Source organism: Salvelinus alpinus, chromosome 35, assembly GCF_045679555.1.
Source record: "Salvelinus alpinus chromosome 35, SLU_Salpinus.1, whole genome shotgun sequence".
Classification (NCBI taxonomy): domain Eukaryota; kingdom Metazoa; phylum Chordata; class Actinopteri; order Salmoniformes; family Salmonidae; genus Salvelinus; species Salvelinus alpinus.
In genome coordinates, this window is record NC_092120.1 from 3,302,117 (window position 1) to 3,318,625 (window position 16,509).

Sequence of the window (16,509 nt, forward strand, 5' to 3'; positions counted from 1 at the left end):
TTGGAAGGTGAACCTTCGACCCAGTCTGAGGTCCTGAGCGCTCTGGAGCAGATTTTCATCATAAATCTCTGTGTACTTTGCTCCGTTCATCAAATCAAATCAAATTTATTTATATAGCCCTTCTTACATCAGCTGATATCTCAAAGTGCTGTACAGAAACCCAGCCTAAAACCCCAAACAGCAAGCAATGCAGGTGTAAAGGCACGTGTTTCCCTCAATCCTGATTAGTCTCCCAGTCCCTGCTGTTGAAAATCATCCCCACATCATGATGCTGCCACCACCATGCTTCATCGTACGGATGGTGCCAGGTGTCCTCCAGACGTGACGCTTGCCATTCAGGCCAAAGAGTTCAATCTTGGTTTAATCATGTAAATGAGGTATTTCTGTTTTTATTTGTAATGAATTAGCTAAAATGTATAAACCTGATTTTCGCTTTGTCATTATAGGGTATTGTGTGTAGATTGAGGGAAAATTAAAATGTAATCTATTTTAGAATAAGGCTGTAAGGTAATAGCATGTGAAAAAAAGGGAAGGAGTCTCAATACATCCAAATTCTCTAAGTTAAATCTGTCTGACTGGTAGAGTAGTGGTTATGTTGGTTGATCTCCAAAGGAGTGTTTGAGAGTTTAAATCCCAGAGGAGCATTTTTCTTGTTGTCTTTGTGGGCCTGAAAGAGCAAACTTGAGGTGTATAGGGGGACAGGGGCTAGTTCCCATCAAATAGCACGAATGACGTGACACCTTGTACAGCGTATAACCAGCCAGCTGTATGTTGATAGTGTCGTCGTTCAGCCACGAATCCGTGAAGCTTAATATATTCGTTTTAATATTCTGCGTAAATTAGTTTAATCTTCTGCGTAAAAAAAAAGAAGAAATTCTCCAAAGATTACAGGTTTGCTAGCAGAATGGAAGGAAGTGGGGGTTTATTCGATCGCCAATGAATTCTCAGAAGGCAGCCCGCCCTTCGGCCCCTTTTTCTCAGGCGCCTCTTCACGCAAATCAAGGGGATCTGGGCCTGTTCCCGAGAAAGCAGTATATCCTTGGCGTCTTGCTCGTAGGACTCGTGAAAGGAAAAAAAGGATTCTACTAGTCTGTGGTGAGTAATCGCAGTCCTGATGTCCAGAAATTATTTTCAGTTATAAGAGACGGTAGCGGCAACATTATGTACAAAATAAGTAAAAACATAAGTTGCAAACAACGCAAATAAACGAACAAAAAACACAATTGGTTTTGCGGGTACTATTTAATGAAGCTGCCAGTTGAGGACTTGTGAGGTATCTGTTTCTCAAACTAGACACTCTAATGTACTTGTCCTCTTGCTCAGTTGTGCACCAGGGCCTCCCACTCCTCTTTCTATTCTGGTTAGAGCCAGTTTCTGCTGTTCTGTGAAGGGAGTAGTACACAGCACTGTTCGAGATCTTCAGTTTCTTGGCAATTTCTCGCATGAAATAGCCTTCATTTCTCAGAACAAGAATAGACTGACAAGTTTCAGAAGAAAGTTATTTAATCTGTAATTGAACCCACAAATGCTGATTCTCCAGATACTCAACTAGTCTAAAGAAGGCCAGTTTTATTGCTTCTTTAATCAGGACAACAGTTTTCAGCTGTGCTAACATAATTGCAAAAGGGTTTTCTAATGATCAATTAGCCTTTTAAAATTATAAACTTGGATTAGCTAACACAACGTGCCATTGAAACACGAGTGATGGTTGCTGATAATGGGCCTCTGTACGTCTATGTAGATATTCCTTTAAAAATCAGCCGTTTCCAGCTACAATAGTCATTTACAACATTAACAATGTCTACACTGTATTTCTGATCAATTTTATGTTATTTTAATGGACAAAAAATGTGCTCTTCTTTCAAAAACAAGGACATTTCTAAGTGACCCCAAACTTTTGAACGGTAGTGTATGTGAAAAATTGGATCAGGTGGTTGGTGCACACCGATTGACCCGCATGGTGGAAGGAGAGAGGAATCCCACTCCATCCATTCTTCCTTCTCACGTGTATTTGGGTTTTATGAGATACCCTGTGAAAGCTTTTGTACCCAAACCCATGCAGTGTGATAAATGCAAAATATTTGTCCATGTGTCAAGTGTATGTAGACAGGAGGACTATCGTATGCCAGCTGAGCCTAAATGCTGCAATTGTGGTGATGATCATGCGCCCGAATTCCTGAAGTTCCCTGTTAGTGTGAAGGAGACGGAGGTGGCAAGAATAAGGGCTGTCCAGCATGTCTCCTATCCGTAGGCGGTGAGAAAAGTAGAAGAAAGGAGTGCCGTTGAAGAAATAATGGTAGTAGGAGTACTGACACCAGAGAATATTCCTTGTCAATAGAGGGACCCTGACATGTTGCATGTTAAGAAGATGGACGTAGTAACGTTGATTGCATTGGTTATCATCAACTGCACAAGTACACAAAGAGAGAGGAAATCTGAGGAAATAGGCATTGTTGTGAGTGTGGCTGAACGTTTTGTGGGACTCAGGGATTTTACAGAAGGAATCGTGGCGATGAATGCTCCATCCTCACAGGCCCCGGAGCCTGTATAGGAATGTATTTAACTTCTGGCTTCCCAAGGACTGTTTTTGTGCAACCCAATACAATAGGGAGCAACCCTAGTGTATGTATACACCCGCAACATTTATTTCAGTTTTATGTTTCATTGATTGCCATGTGGATATCAATACATCTTGAACTTGACAGCTTTCTGTGTGATTATCAGACCCCCTGGAAAAAGTTTTGTCTAGACGTGGACAGCTTGAGGTGGAGTTGGAGCAAGCTAGCTAGTGGACATGCGGCAAGATGGAGGATGGCGAGATGACACGAGGCAGAAAAAATTGCGAGATGACGTGAGGCAGAAAGAAGGGGGCGAGGTTCAAACCCAAGACGACATCTGCTAAATACAAGCCGAGTACTTTGACTCAAGTACAGGAGAGATAATTACGTTACACTCCTGAAACCGTGAGCAGTCGAATTGAACCTGACAGAAGTGAAGAGGAAGAACCTGTACCGTTAGGAGAAGGCTTTTGAGACTCACCCCCATGATCAGGAAAATGCCTAAGATGCTCTGGCCCAGTGGGAGTATGATTCATTTAGAAAGTGGATCTATGCCTTTTGGCCGATCAGTTTGTGGTATCTGGCTCGGTGAAGAAGTCAAAATATCCAGAAGTGGACTTGTGTTGATTTTTTTGTGTGTCTGCTGCCCAGAGGGAGAGGGCGCTGCGCGCTTCGCGACTCGGAATGAGAGCTGTGTCCTGCTTTGCTCTCCGGAACAAAGCACCACTGAAAGGAGCGCTAATAGTGTTTCAATTGGTGACGTCACTCGCTCTGAGACCTTGAAGTAGCAAGGAGGAACAACCCATCGCTTTTGTGGAGCGATGGGTAACGATGCTTCGAGGGTGGCTGTTGTCTATGTGTGCAGAGGATCCCTGGTTTGAGCTCAGGTAGGGGCGAGGAGAGGGATGGAAGCTATACTGTTACATTGGTGCCGGGACCCGGATCACTGGTTGCTTCGGAAAAGGGGGGTGAGTGTAACCGATGTGAAATGGTTAGCGGGGTGCGCGCTAATAGCGTTTCAGTCGGTGATGTCACTTGCTCTGAGACCTTGAAGTAGTTGTTCCCCTTGCTCTGCAAGGGCCGTGGCTTTTGTGGTGCGATGGGTAACAATGCTTTGAGGGTGGCAGTTGTCTATGTGTGCAGAGGGTCCCTGGTTCGAGCCCAGGTAGGGGCGAGGAGAGGGACGGAAGCTATACTGTTACAAGAGCAGTGCAGAAAGCGTCATGCTGAGGCAGTGAGTAAAGTAGAGGATAGTGGACAAAGCGTGAGGGAGAGGATCCCTGTGAGTAGTAGGCCTGTACAGAATGACTTGAACAGTTCTCTGCACAAGCAGAGAAGTTTTTGGGTGTCAGAGATTTTACTGCAGAAGAACTACAGGGGGTTTTGAGAGAAGGGGACACAGGCTCCCTGGCCAACGGCATGGTGTAGGATCTGTGAGGGCCAAAGTAGTGGGGAGGGGTGGTGGGGTGCGTTGAGTATAGTGGTATATATTTACGCAATAAGGCACGAGGGGCTGTGGTATTTGGCCAATATAGCACAGCTAAGGGATGTTCTTGGATATTGCCATATACCACAAACCCCTGAGGTGCCTTATTGCTATTTTAAACTGGTTACTAACATAATTAGAGCAGTAAAAATAAATGTCATACCCGTGGTATACGGTCTGATATACCACGGCTGTCAGTCAATCAGCATTCAGGGCTCGAACCACCCACTTTATAAATAGGGTTAGATGGTGGTGCAATTTCCCTTTTTTGTGAACAAATGTGCAATGCACTTTCCGAACTGTGAAAGGCAACAATATTCAACAGTGTGCCGGAAAATCACACGAAGAAGATCAGACCCCCTGGAACAGACCCAACCACACCGTCGGAATGGAACGCAACCAAGACTCCACGTCATAATAATGCGACTAGCTGTTTTGGACAACGTTGGCCTCGGTTTGCAGGGACGGACAAATACAACAATTCATACTTTATTTAAATAGCTAGTTAAGATTCAAGAGTTTTGGAACGTCACGATTTAGGGTAATGATGTTTTGTACGTATACGTTCTGTACTAACTTGCTGAATTTTTTTATTTTGACATCCTGGTTAACGTTAGCCAGACAACTAGCGATAACTATTAGCAAACAGTTCACGTTACTAGCCAATACAGTAGTTATAACGTAAACAAGCCAACTATCAATGCATTTGGTGTTAGCCAGACGTTGACTGTACACATTTTCAGTAGCTCTCTAGATGTGTTTAACACCAAAGAATGGACTACCAACAAAACGTTTGTCTTTGCAGTAAGTATGGCGATGAAATCCGGAGAGGAGCGGTTGAAGGAGATGGAGGCTGAAATGGCTCTGTGAGTACAAGAGTTGAGGCGTGACACTTCGGTTACCTTCAATAAGATTGCAATGATGTGTGTGGTGACTATGCCAAAACAACCTCTACGAAATGGTCTTTCTTCTCTATCAGGACAGGCAAACAATAGCTCATGACAATCGTCATCTATTGGTAACTCTTGTGTTGGTTTTGATCCAGGTTTGAGCAGGAGGTCCTGGGGGGTCAAGTGGCAATGACTGCAGGAGACCCTGTAGTGATGGAGGTGCTCCCTATGGGTATTCCTATGGCTGTTCCTATGATCCGGCCCATCATCGGCACCAACACCTACCGACAGGTACTGAGATCTTGAGGAGAGATAGATTGAACATGATATAGGAAAGATCAACCGTAGAATGAACGAACTCAAACCTATCTTCTGCCAAAAGCAAACAGAATGTGGTGTTAGCCGGAGGCATCCAACTCCTTCAAATCCTCTTTCTCTCTCAGGTCCAGCAAACCTTGGATGCAAGGGCTGCCACTTTCGTGGGACCTCCACCCCCTGCATTTGTAGGCCCAGGTGACATGGTTTGATTCAGGTTTATTAACATAATACTTTGCATTCAGAATGTATTCAGACCCCTTCCCTTTTTCCAAATTTTGTTACAGCCTTATTCTAAAATTGATTTAATACTTTTTGCCCTTCATCAATATACACACAATACCCCATAATGACAAAATGAAAACCGGGTTTTGCAAATTTAAGTAGAAAAAAAAACTGGTACCTTATTTACATAAGCATTCAGACCCTTTGCTATGAGACACAAAATTTAGCTCAGGTGCATCCTGTTTCCATTGATCGTCCTTGATGTTTCTACAACTTTATTGGAGTTCACCTGTGGTAAATTAAATTGATTGGACATGATTTGGAAAGGCACACACTTGTCTATATAAGGTACCACAGTTGACAGTGCATGTCAGAGCAAAAACCAAGCCGTGAGGTTGACGGAAATGTCCGTAGAGCTCCGAGACAGGATTGTGTCAGGGAACATGTTTGGGGAAGGGTACGAAAACATTTCTGCAGCATTGAAGGTCCAAGAACACAGTGGCCTCCATCATTCTTAAATCAGGGGAGAAGGGCCTTGGTCAGGGAGGTGACAAAGAACATGATGGTCACTCTGACAGAGCTCCAGTTCCTCTATGGAGATGGGATAACCATCTTTGCAGCATTCCACCCATCAGGCTTTTATGATAAAGTGGCCAGATGGAAGCCACTCCTCAGTAAAAGGTGCATGACAGCCGACTTGGAGTTTGCCAAAAGGCACCCAAAGACTCTCAGACCATGAGAAACAAGATTTTCTGGTCTGATAAAACCAAGACTGAACTCTTTGGCCTGAATGCCAAAGCATCACTTCTGGAGGAAACCTGGCAACATCTCTACGGAGAAGCATGGTGGTGGCAGCATCATGCTGTGGGTATGCTTTTCAGCGGCAGGGACTGGGAGACTAGTCACGCTTGAGGAAAGATGAATGGCGCAAAGTAGAGATTCTTGATGAAAACCTGCTCCAGAGAGCTCAGGACTTCAGACTGGGGTGAAGGTTCACCTTCCAACAGGACAACGATCCTAAGAACACAGCCAAGACAACGCAGGAGTAGCTTCCGGACAAGTCTCTGAATGTCCTTGAGTGGCCCAGCCAGAGCCCGAACTTGAACCCGATCGAACATCTCTGGAGAGACCTGAAAATAGCTGTGCAGCAATGCTCCCCATCCAACCTGACAGAGCTTGAGAGGATCTGCAGAGAAGAACAGGAGAAACTCCCCAAATACAGGTGTGTCAGGCTTGTAGTGTCATACCCAAGAAGACTCAAGGCTGTAATCACTGCCAAAGGTGCTTCAACAAAGTACTGAGTGAACGGTCTGAATACTTATGTAAATGTGATATTTCAGTTTTTATATACATTTGTAAAAAAAAATGTGTAACCTGTTTTTCCTTTGTCATTATGGGGTATTGTGTGTAGATTGAGGATTTATTTTTAATCCATTTTAGAATAAGGCTGTAACGTAACAAAATGTGGGAAAAGTCAAGGGGTCTGAATACTTAGCGAATGCACTGTATATGCCATTTAGCAGACGCATTTATCCAAAGCGACTTAGTCATGCGTGAATACATTTTTCATTATGGGTGGTCCCGGGAATCAAACCCACTATCCTGGCAATGCCAGCACCATGCTCTACCAACTGAGCTACAGAGGACCACATAGTACATTACTAGACATACTTAAAATACCTATTTTACCCAAAAACAATGTTGATCATTTACACCACCACGTCTACAGGTCTCTTCAGTTTATGCTGGTCTTTTTTTCTGCTCTTCAGCTATAACCCCAGGTGTCAGACCACCGCCAATGATGAGACCAGCGTTTATGCCGCACATCCTGCAGAGACCAGGTCATCTATCTCTACTGTTGTTGACTTCACCTCAGTGCTAGCTAAATGAAATAAGAAATAGGATCAAATCTCTACAGCGATTTAGTCTTCAAATTAAAAACAATGTATTGGGAAGCTAATTTTGAAATCTCTGTCAGGGGGTCCGAGGATGCCTATGATGCGTGGTCCCCCTCCACAGGGTATGATGGCTCCCCCACTGCCACGCCCTCCTCCTCCCCCGCCCATGATGATGGCACCCCCCATGCAAGGACCCCCTCAGCATCCCATGGACCCAATGGGGCATATGAGCTCAGGAGGACCCCCGGTTAGTTGCTACAGTGCCTTTTTCTCTCGCCGAGGCTCCTAGGACAATGGATATCAATGTTCTCCATAAAGGCCCACACAGACTGTACGCTTTTAGCCATCTTATGCCACGATTTGGCCCTCCCAGACAACATTTCTACGTTGTTGGAAAATTCTTAGGTCATAAACGATTTTCTTTGCTCGTTCAGTGTGACATGGTCTAGGTCTGCCGATTTTGAGTACCACTACACGCAGTCATAGGCTCAGACAAAGTTCTGGCAGTGTCAGAAATGTTGAGCCTTTATCGTGTAGTGTGGCTGGTGTCACGAGCCGATCCCGGTGACTTACCAATAGGAACACGGCCGGCACTGAGTATGCACACAACAGTAGGATTATTGTGAATAGTCAGATTAATATACAGTGACTTTCCATGAATGTGGATGCTACCATGATTACAGATAGTCCTGAAATGCTAACCTCCCGTTATTGTAAAGGTGAGAGGTTAGTCTTGGAAGTATGGTATTTGTGCGTCTAACTTTCTCACTCATCATTATTCACGATTCATTCAGGATGATTCGTAATCATGGTAGCATCCACATTAAAGTATGTAGAAACATTCTATTCTTATTTATAATAAACGTGACTCTAAAATGACACAATACATATTTACCATAAATGTTATTGGGCACAACCAAAACAAAGACCAAATGCATCCAACAAATTTTTGTCAGAAGCTTGATGTAGTCATTGCGTGATATGAATATGGGAACAAATACGTAACTTTTGCTACTTTAACACGCAAGCGAATTTGTCCCAATACTTTTGCTCCCCTAAAATGAGGGGACTATGTACAAAAAGTGGTAATTTCTAAATGGTTCACCCAATAACCTCAAATTAAAGCTGTCAGTCTGCACTTTAACCTCCATAGTCATTGTTCGATTTTTTAGAACCAAAAGAAAACATGCTTCACTGTCCATGTAATAGTTTGATTTAAACATTTAAATGCTTTGCAAGAAGAACAATTTCCCTAATCTTGTTTAGGCTACATCTGAAAATGTTGACATCTGAAATCAGGCTACCTGATGGGATTTTGATAAATGCACAATCGGTAATCAAAATAAACGTTCTACCGCTTTTTGGGAAGCGTGTTTGATTCTGAGTTCAGACATATCAAGTTGGTATGTAAAACTATTTCTAAGATGCATACCTTCAGTTTTTTCCGAACTCACACATAAGCAGAGGGAGGCTTGTGCTGGCTCAAGTGCAGATCAAATACACTGCTGCAGTTGACGTAGCATACATCGGCTGACGTAGCCTCGCAAGCCAATCACAGAATGTGTCGACCGTACTGAAGCAAATCATACAATCTGGCCAGGTTGATAAAGATTTCAATTCGGTAAAATCGCACAGTGTGACATGTAATAATCGGAGAAGACTGAATCCGACGTACAGTGTGGGAAGGCCTTTAAGGAAATTCAGTGTTAACTGTCTTCAATTAGGAATGTGAACAAGCTTGGTCAATCTTACCTCGTTCTGTTGTGCTTCATTATCTCCATTTCTCTATATGCTGTTACCATATCTTACCATCTACAGGTGGGATCGACCCATGGTACACCCATGGGACACTCCATGGTGTCTGCACCCTCCAGGTCTGTGACCCAGGCCCCTCCCAAGCTCACCCCCTCGATCATCTCTGCGGCCCCCACTGTCTACACGGCTCCCTCCTCCGGACCCAAGATACCAGACATCCATGCCCAGAGAAAGGCTCGCATGGTAAGCACACACACTTCTACTCTTTTTAGTTGAATGCCTTTTGCATTAAAAAAAAATTCAGCGACTACTTAAAATTTGCAAGTCTTTCCAAGTCTGCTGCTGTTTGCTGCAAATTCACACTGAATCTCATCTATCATCAAATCTCTGATTTAGTTTTTTTCTCTCTCTGGTCTCCCTCTGACTTCATCAGGAGGAGCTGGCAGCGTCTGTAGCAGAGCAGCAGGCAGCGGTGATGGCCGCCGGACTGCTGGAGGCTAAGAAGGAGGCCAGCCTGGCCGCCTCAGATGACAACGTTATCGGACCCAGCATGCCAGAGCCCGAGCCCGTCCACACTGAGGTACAGAACACTCTGCCTAGTTTATCAGCCCTGGCCCTAGTTAAAGGGTTTAAACTTTTCTGCATTCAAAATGCTTGTACAATTCAGTTGGTATAGACTTGACCCAAACCCTACAAAGGGCCAGTATTGCAGCAATCTCTAGAATATGTCTGACTCTAGAATCTTGGGTTTCTCTGCAGCCAGTGGATAGCACAGCAGAGGAGAAGAAGAAGGGTAAGCAAGAGAAGGCGAAGAAGTGTATCCGTACAGCCGCAGGCACCAGCTGGGAGGACCAGAGTCTACTGGAGTGGGACTCCGGTAAGATGGCTAATGACTTCAGATTACACTGAGACGATTAATTCCTAGTTAAAAAATAAATTTGCAACTCTAGTATTTACACACTAGCGTTGCTGGGAATTAGCGTGCAAAAACAATTAATAGCCCGCCGGATTCCAGAAGTTCAATCAACTTCAATTTCAACTTACTCTGCCAATTGTCCATAGGGTTGGTCCTTATGCAAGGGGGAAATTGAGAAAAAACATCTAATAGAACATAAATTAAAGACTTTCCAAACGTTGGTCTGTTGTAGACCCGCTTACTTCACGTCAAAATAAAAGTCCTGCACGTGCGCCATACCTGCAACCAAAAAAAGCAAGATCTTGTGGGGGACTTATTTTGACATGAGGTAAGCAGAGGAACTGACCTCTTATTTAATTTTTTATTTTGCCTTTATTTAATCAGGTAGGCTAGTTGAGAACAAGTTCTCATTTACAACGGCGACCTGGCCAAGATAAAGCAAAGCAGTTCGACACATACAACAACACAGAGTTACACATGGAATAAACAAACATACAGTCAATGTGTGCAAATGAGGTAGGATAAGGGAGGCAATAAATAGGCCATGGTAGCGAAGTAATTACAATATAGCAATTAAACACTGGAATGGTAGATGTGCAGAAGATGAATGTGCAAGTAGAGATACTGGGGTGCAAAGGAGCAAGATAAATAAATAAATACAGTATGGGGATGAGGTAGTTGGATGGGCTATTTACAGATGGGCTATGTACAGGTGCAGTGATCTGTGAGATGCTCTGACAGCTGGTGCTTAAAGCTAGTGAGGGAGATATGTCTCCAGCTTCAGTGATTTTTGCAGTTCGTTCCAGTCATTGGCAGCAGAGAACTGGAAGGAAAGGCGGCAAAGGAAGAATTGGCTTTGGGGGTGACCAGTGAGATATATCTGCTGGAGTGCGTGCTACGGGTGGGTGCTGCTATGGTGACCAGTGAGCTGAGATAAGGCGGGGCTTTACCTAGCAGAGACTTGTAGATGACGTGGAGCCAATGGGTTTGGCGGCGAGTATGAAGCGAGGGCCAGCCGACGAGATCATACAGGTCACAGTGGTGAGTAGTATATGTTTTTTTTGGTGAAAAAACGGATAGCTATTTTGTAAATGACATCGCCAAAGTCGAGGATCGGTAGGATGGTCACTTTTACGAGGGTATGTTTGGCAACACGAGGGAAGGATGCTTTGTTGCGAAATAGGAAGCCGATTCTAGATTTAATTTTTGATTGGAGATGCTTAATGTGAGTCTGGAAGGAGAGTTTACAGTCTAACCAGACACCTAGGTATTTGTAGTTGTCCACATATTGGACAACTACTGGACAACTACTGATGCTGGACAGGTGGGCAGGTGCGGGCAGCGATCGGTTGAATAGCATGCATTTAGTTCTACTTGCATTTAAGAGCAGTTGGAGGCCACGGAAGGAGAGTTGTATGGCATTGAAGCTCGTCTGGAGGTTAGTTAACACAGTGTCCAAAGAAGGGCCAGAGGTATACAGAATGGTGTCGTCTGCGTAGAGGTGGATCAGAGAATCACCAGCAGCAAGAGCGACATCATTGATGTATACAGAGAAGAGGGTCGGCCCGAGAATTGAACCCTGTGGCACCCCCATAGACTGCCAGAGGTCCGGACAACAGGCCCTCCGATTTGACACACTGAACTCTATCAGAGAAGTAGTTGGTGAACCAGGCGAGGAAAATTATTTGAGAAACCAAGGCTGTTGAGTCTGCCGATAAGAGTGTGGTGATTGACAGAGTCGAAAGCCTTGGCCAGGTCGATGAATCCGGCTGCACAGTAATGTCTCTTATCGATGGCGGTTATATCGTTTAGGACCTTGAGCGTGGCTGAGGTGCACCCATGACCAGCTCTGAAACCAGATTGCATAGCGGAGAAGGTACGGTGGGATTCGAAATGGTCGGTGATCTGTTTGTTAACTTGGCTTTCGAAGACCTTAGAAAGGCAGGGTAGGATATACGTCTATAGCAGTTTGGGTCTAGAGTGTCCCCCCCTTTGAAGAGGGGGATGACCGCGGCAGCTTTCCAATCTTTGGGGATCTCAGACGATACGAAAGAGAGGTTAAACAGGCTAGTAATAGGGGTTGCAACAATTTCGGCAGATCATTTTAGAAAGAGAGGGTCCCGATTGTCTAGCCCGGCTGATTTGTAGGGGTCCAGATTTTGCAGCTCTTTCAGATCATCAGCTATCTGGATTTGGGTGAAGGAGAAATGGGGGAGGCTTGGGCGAGTTGCTGTGGGGCGTGCAGGGCTGTTGATCGGGGTAGGGGTAGCCAGGTGGAAAGCATGGCCAGCCGTAGAAAAATGCTTATTGGAATTCTCAATTATAGTGTATTTATCGGGGGTGACAGTGTTTCCTAGCCTCAGTGCAGTGGGCAGCTGGGAGGAGGTGCTCTTATTCTCCATGGACTTTACAGTGTCCCAGAACTTTTTTGAGTTTGTGCTACGGGATGAAAATTTCTGCTTAGGAAAGCTAAGGATAGCTTTTTCAACTGCCTGCGTATATTGGTTCCTAACTTACTTGAAAAGTTGCATGTCACGGGGGCTATTCGATGCTAATGCAGAGCGCCACAGGATGTTTTTGTGCTGGTCAAGGGCAGTTAGGTCTGGAGAGAACCAAGGGCTATATCTGTTCCTGGTTCTACATTTTTTGAATGGGGCATGCTTATTTAAGATGGTGAGGAAGGCACTTTTAAAGAATAAACAGGCATCCTCTACTGACGGGATGAGGTCAATATCCTTCTAGGATACCCGGGCCAGGTCGATTAGAAAGGCCTGCTCGCTGAAGTGTTTTAGGGAGCGTTTGACAGTTATGAGGGGTGGTCGTTTGACCACAGACCCATTACGGATGCAGGCAATGAGGCCTCTGAGGAACTGCAGGGTCTACAACAGACCCACGTTTGGAAATCCTGTTTAATTATATCTTCCATTAACATCTAAAGGAATGTATAGTTCGACAGAATTTCAAAAGGTGGATCAGTTAACCTTTCTAGGACACACGTTCCGCTAGCGGAACCCCTGACAACATTCCGCTGAAAAGGCAGCGCGGGAAATTCAAAAATATTTTTTAGAAATATGTAACTTTCAGACATTAACAAGTCCAATACAGCAAATTAAAGATAAACATCTTGTTAATCTACCCATCGTGTCCGATTTAAAAAAAAAACAATTACAGCCAAAACACAACATATGATTGTTAGATCACCGCCAAGTCCAAAAAACACACAGCCATTTTCCCAGCCAAAGATAGGAGTCACAAAAAGCAGAAAGAGATAAAATGTATCACTAACCTTTGATGATCTTCATCAGATGACACTCATAGGACATCATGTTACACAATACATGTATGTTTTGTTCGATAATGTGCATATTTATATCAAAAAATCGGTTTACATTGGCGCTATGTTCAGAAATGCCTCCAAAATATCCGGAGAAATTGCAGAGAGCCACATCAAATAACAGAAATACTCATCATAAACTTTGATGAAAGATACATGTTTTACATAGAATTAAAGATACACTTGTTCTTAATGCAACCGCTGTGTCAGATTTCAAAAAAACTTCACGGAAAAAGCACACCATGCAATAATCTGAGACGCCGCTCAGATAGAAATAACATTTCTCCGCCATGTTGGAGTCAACAGAAATACGAAATTACATCAATATTCCCTTACCTTTGATGATCTTCATCAGAATGCACTCCCAGGAATCCTAGTTCCACAATAAATTGTTGTTTTGTTCGATAATGTCCAAGTAGCTACTTTCGTTAGCACGTTTAGTACACATATCCAAACGCTCGCGCAGATCCAGGTGAACGTCGGACGAAAACTTCAAAAAGTTATATTACAGGTCGAATAAACTTGTCAAACTAAGTAGAGAATCAATCTTTAGGATGTTATCATAAATATTCAATAACGTTCCAACCGGAGAATTCCTTTGTGTCTATAGAAGTATTGGAACGCAAGTCGATATCATGTGGAATGCGCGTGACCAGGACCTGGCACTCTGCCAGACCACTGACTCAAACAGCCCCATCCGGCTCAACATCACAGTAGAAGCTTCATTCAACGTTCTACAGACTGTTGACATCTAGTGGAAGGCGTAGGAAGTGCAAAAAAATCCATATCCCACTGGGATTTCAATAGGCGATGAGTTAAATCGACCAGCCTCAGAATTCTCACTTCCTGTTTGGATTTTTTCTCAGGTTTTTGCCTGCCATATGAGTTCTGTTATACTCACAGACATCATTCAAACAGTTTTAGAAACTTCAGAGTGTTTTATATCCAATAGTAATAATAATATGCATATATTAGCATCTGGGACAGAGTAGGAGGCAGTTCACTCTGGGCACACTTCATCCAAAGTGAAAATGCTGCCCCCTATCCTTAAAAAGTGAAATAAGTCCCACACAATTTCTTGCTTTTCTTCTTCAAATTCCCCCCTGCATAAGGACCATAAGGACAATTAACAGAGTACGTTGAATTGTATTTATTTCGCAAGCTAATTCCCAGCAACACTAGTGTGTAAAATACTAGCATTGCTAAAGCAGCTACCTACTTACCTGTATTGAGAATAGTATAATTTTTGTTTTCACTACAAACAGGCGACTGTCCCATTCCCTTTTTGTTCCTCCCTCTTTGCTCAATATCACACCTCATCTGACTTTCCCTTCTCCATCCAGATGATTTCAGAATCTTCTGTGGAGACCTTGGCAATGAGGTGAACGACGACATCCTGGCAAGGGCATTCAGCCGCTACCCCTCCTACCTGAAAGCCAAGGTGGTGCGGGACAAACGCACAGGCAAGACCAAGGGATACGGCTTTGTCAGCTTCAAGGACCCCAATGACTACGTCCGCGCCATGAGGGAGATGAACGGTGAGCAATAGTATGTGTGAAATGGCCCAACAAGTTTTGTATCCATCCCCAAGATGTCATTTTAAAATGGGGAGTAACTCCTGATCTGGATCTTTTAATTCTGAGGCTCCGTAGTAAGTAATATTTCGTGGGAACATGGACTTTTCTTTTTTCATGCAAACACAGGATTAGCTGCATAATTTAGCAAGAAAGCATAGGTAGAAAGCTAAGGAAGGTGACAAATGCACGGCCAAGGGCTACAGCTTTGTCAGCTTCAAGGACCCTAACGATTACATCCGCACCATGAGTGAGATGAATGGTGAGCAGTTATGTGTGTGTTGAGAATGACTTCTCCTTTCCTAACACCTACCTGTGTGGTGGCGCCAGTCCAATTCTCAACTGATCTTAAACTTTTTTTCTCCACAGGGAAGTATGTGGGCAGCAGACCCATCAAACTGAGAAAGAGCATGTGGAAGGACAGGAACATGGAAGTTGTACGCAAGAAACAGAAGGAGAAAAAGAAACTGGGACTGAGATAGACAATGTTTCCCTTTTGTATGTATGTGCAAGTGTTCTTTTGACTGGGAGTGTGTGAGAATCACACTGATGGCATAATACAGTTGCCATTGCCCAGTTGGAAGGCCACTCATCCAGCTATCTGACATGTTTTCAATTACCACAGAGTAGGGATGTCATTTTACTCATAGAGCATGGTTAAACTAGGCTACAAAACACTGTACATTACACTGGCCCTGGTTGCAATGGTTAGACATGAACCTTTCCCTTATGAACCATGCCCTTATGAAGTTTAGAATGTACTGATCTCCAGTTTTTTTTATTTTAACATTTTAGTTTGTAAAAAAATTCTGAACATTACTCAGATTTTCTTAGTTGGTATGGCTCCCATGCATCTCAGATGTCTGAAGTGTGAGATTGGTGATCTATTGTGCTATTGTGGAAACTACTTCCAATGGCAATTATGTATTTCCGGATAGCCTCTGTTATTCATACAGCAAACCATTTTTTTTTTTTTATGGAAAATCTAAATGTTTGTACATTAAAGTGGTTTATTTTGAAGCAGTGGATTCAAACCAATGCAAAGTTTTTAAAATAAACCAAATGGCTTGACATATTTGCCTGGCACTCACCTTTCCTGTCTCCTCCAGCCCAGGCAATGAAAGCGTTTACTGAGGTGAGGTGGGATAGTTCATAAATTGGTCACAAGATGGGGCTCCAATACCATCTTGATTCTTTAATAAACCGACCGTTGAAAGGTAGGGTTGATATACATACCTTGCTTTAAATTGTAACATACAAAATGGATGAGAAGGTCAGGTTTTAAGATAACTGATATTGAATATTTTGTCCAACTACCATTTGGAGTATTCAACGTTACTATAGCCTGAGGGATAAGGCATTCTCAATTGTGCCATACATTGGGGAGAATATTGGATAATACTGTTGGATTCGATTTGAGATTAGAAGTATTGTGGAACTAAAACCTTTTGCCCTCACAGTGCACAATTTCTAGGAAATGGCAATGTGTTAAAGCAGATTAGGATGTCTGTCTTGGGAAGTAATTGGATGATAAAGAATGATTGTATTGAGTCTCACC

General features: G+C 43.5%; 1 protein-coding gene across 4 annotated transcripts; it reads left to right on the top strand.

Annotated features, from left to right (window-relative positions):
• Positions 1-879: 879 nt before the first annotated feature.
• Positions 880-16,024, top strand: rbm42 (RNA binding motif protein 42). Of its 4 annotated transcripts, none has more exons than XM_071383511.1 (11): positions 880-1,095; positions 4,850-4,910; positions 5,090-5,225; positions 5,378-5,447; positions 7,244-7,315; positions 7,453-7,619; positions 9,191-9,370; positions 9,561-9,707; positions 9,887-10,004; positions 14,721-14,915; positions 15,321-16,024. In XM_071383511.1, the coding sequence occupies exons 2-11, from the start codon at positions 4,855-4,857 to the stop codon at positions 15,431-15,433; spliced, it is 1,254 nt and encodes a 417-aa protein (XP_071239612.1). In that variant the 5' UTR covers positions 880-1,095; positions 4,850-4,854; the 3' UTR covers positions 15,434-16,024. The 4 variants fall into 4 exon arrangements, with proteins under 4 accessions (XP_071239612.1, XP_071239613.1, XP_071239611.1 ...); XM_071383512.1 differs by lacking the exon at positions 880-1,095 and adding an exon at positions 3,434-3,526; XM_071383510.1 differs by lacking the exon at positions 880-1,095 and adding an exon at positions 4,439-4,585.
• Positions 16,025-16,509: the final 485 nt, after the last annotated feature.

Bases quoted from the DNA above. Each gene is read 5' to 3' on its own strand.
- rbm42 (XM_071383509.1), top strand. The intron at 9,371-9,560 runs GTAAGCACACAC...TGACTTCATCAG, and splicing joins CCCAGAGAAAGGCTCGCATG to GAGGAGCTGGCAGCGTCTGT. The intron at 9,708-9,886 runs GTACAGAACACT...GTTTCTCTGCAG, and splicing joins CCGAGCCCGTCCACACTGAG to CCAGTGGATAGCACAGCAGA.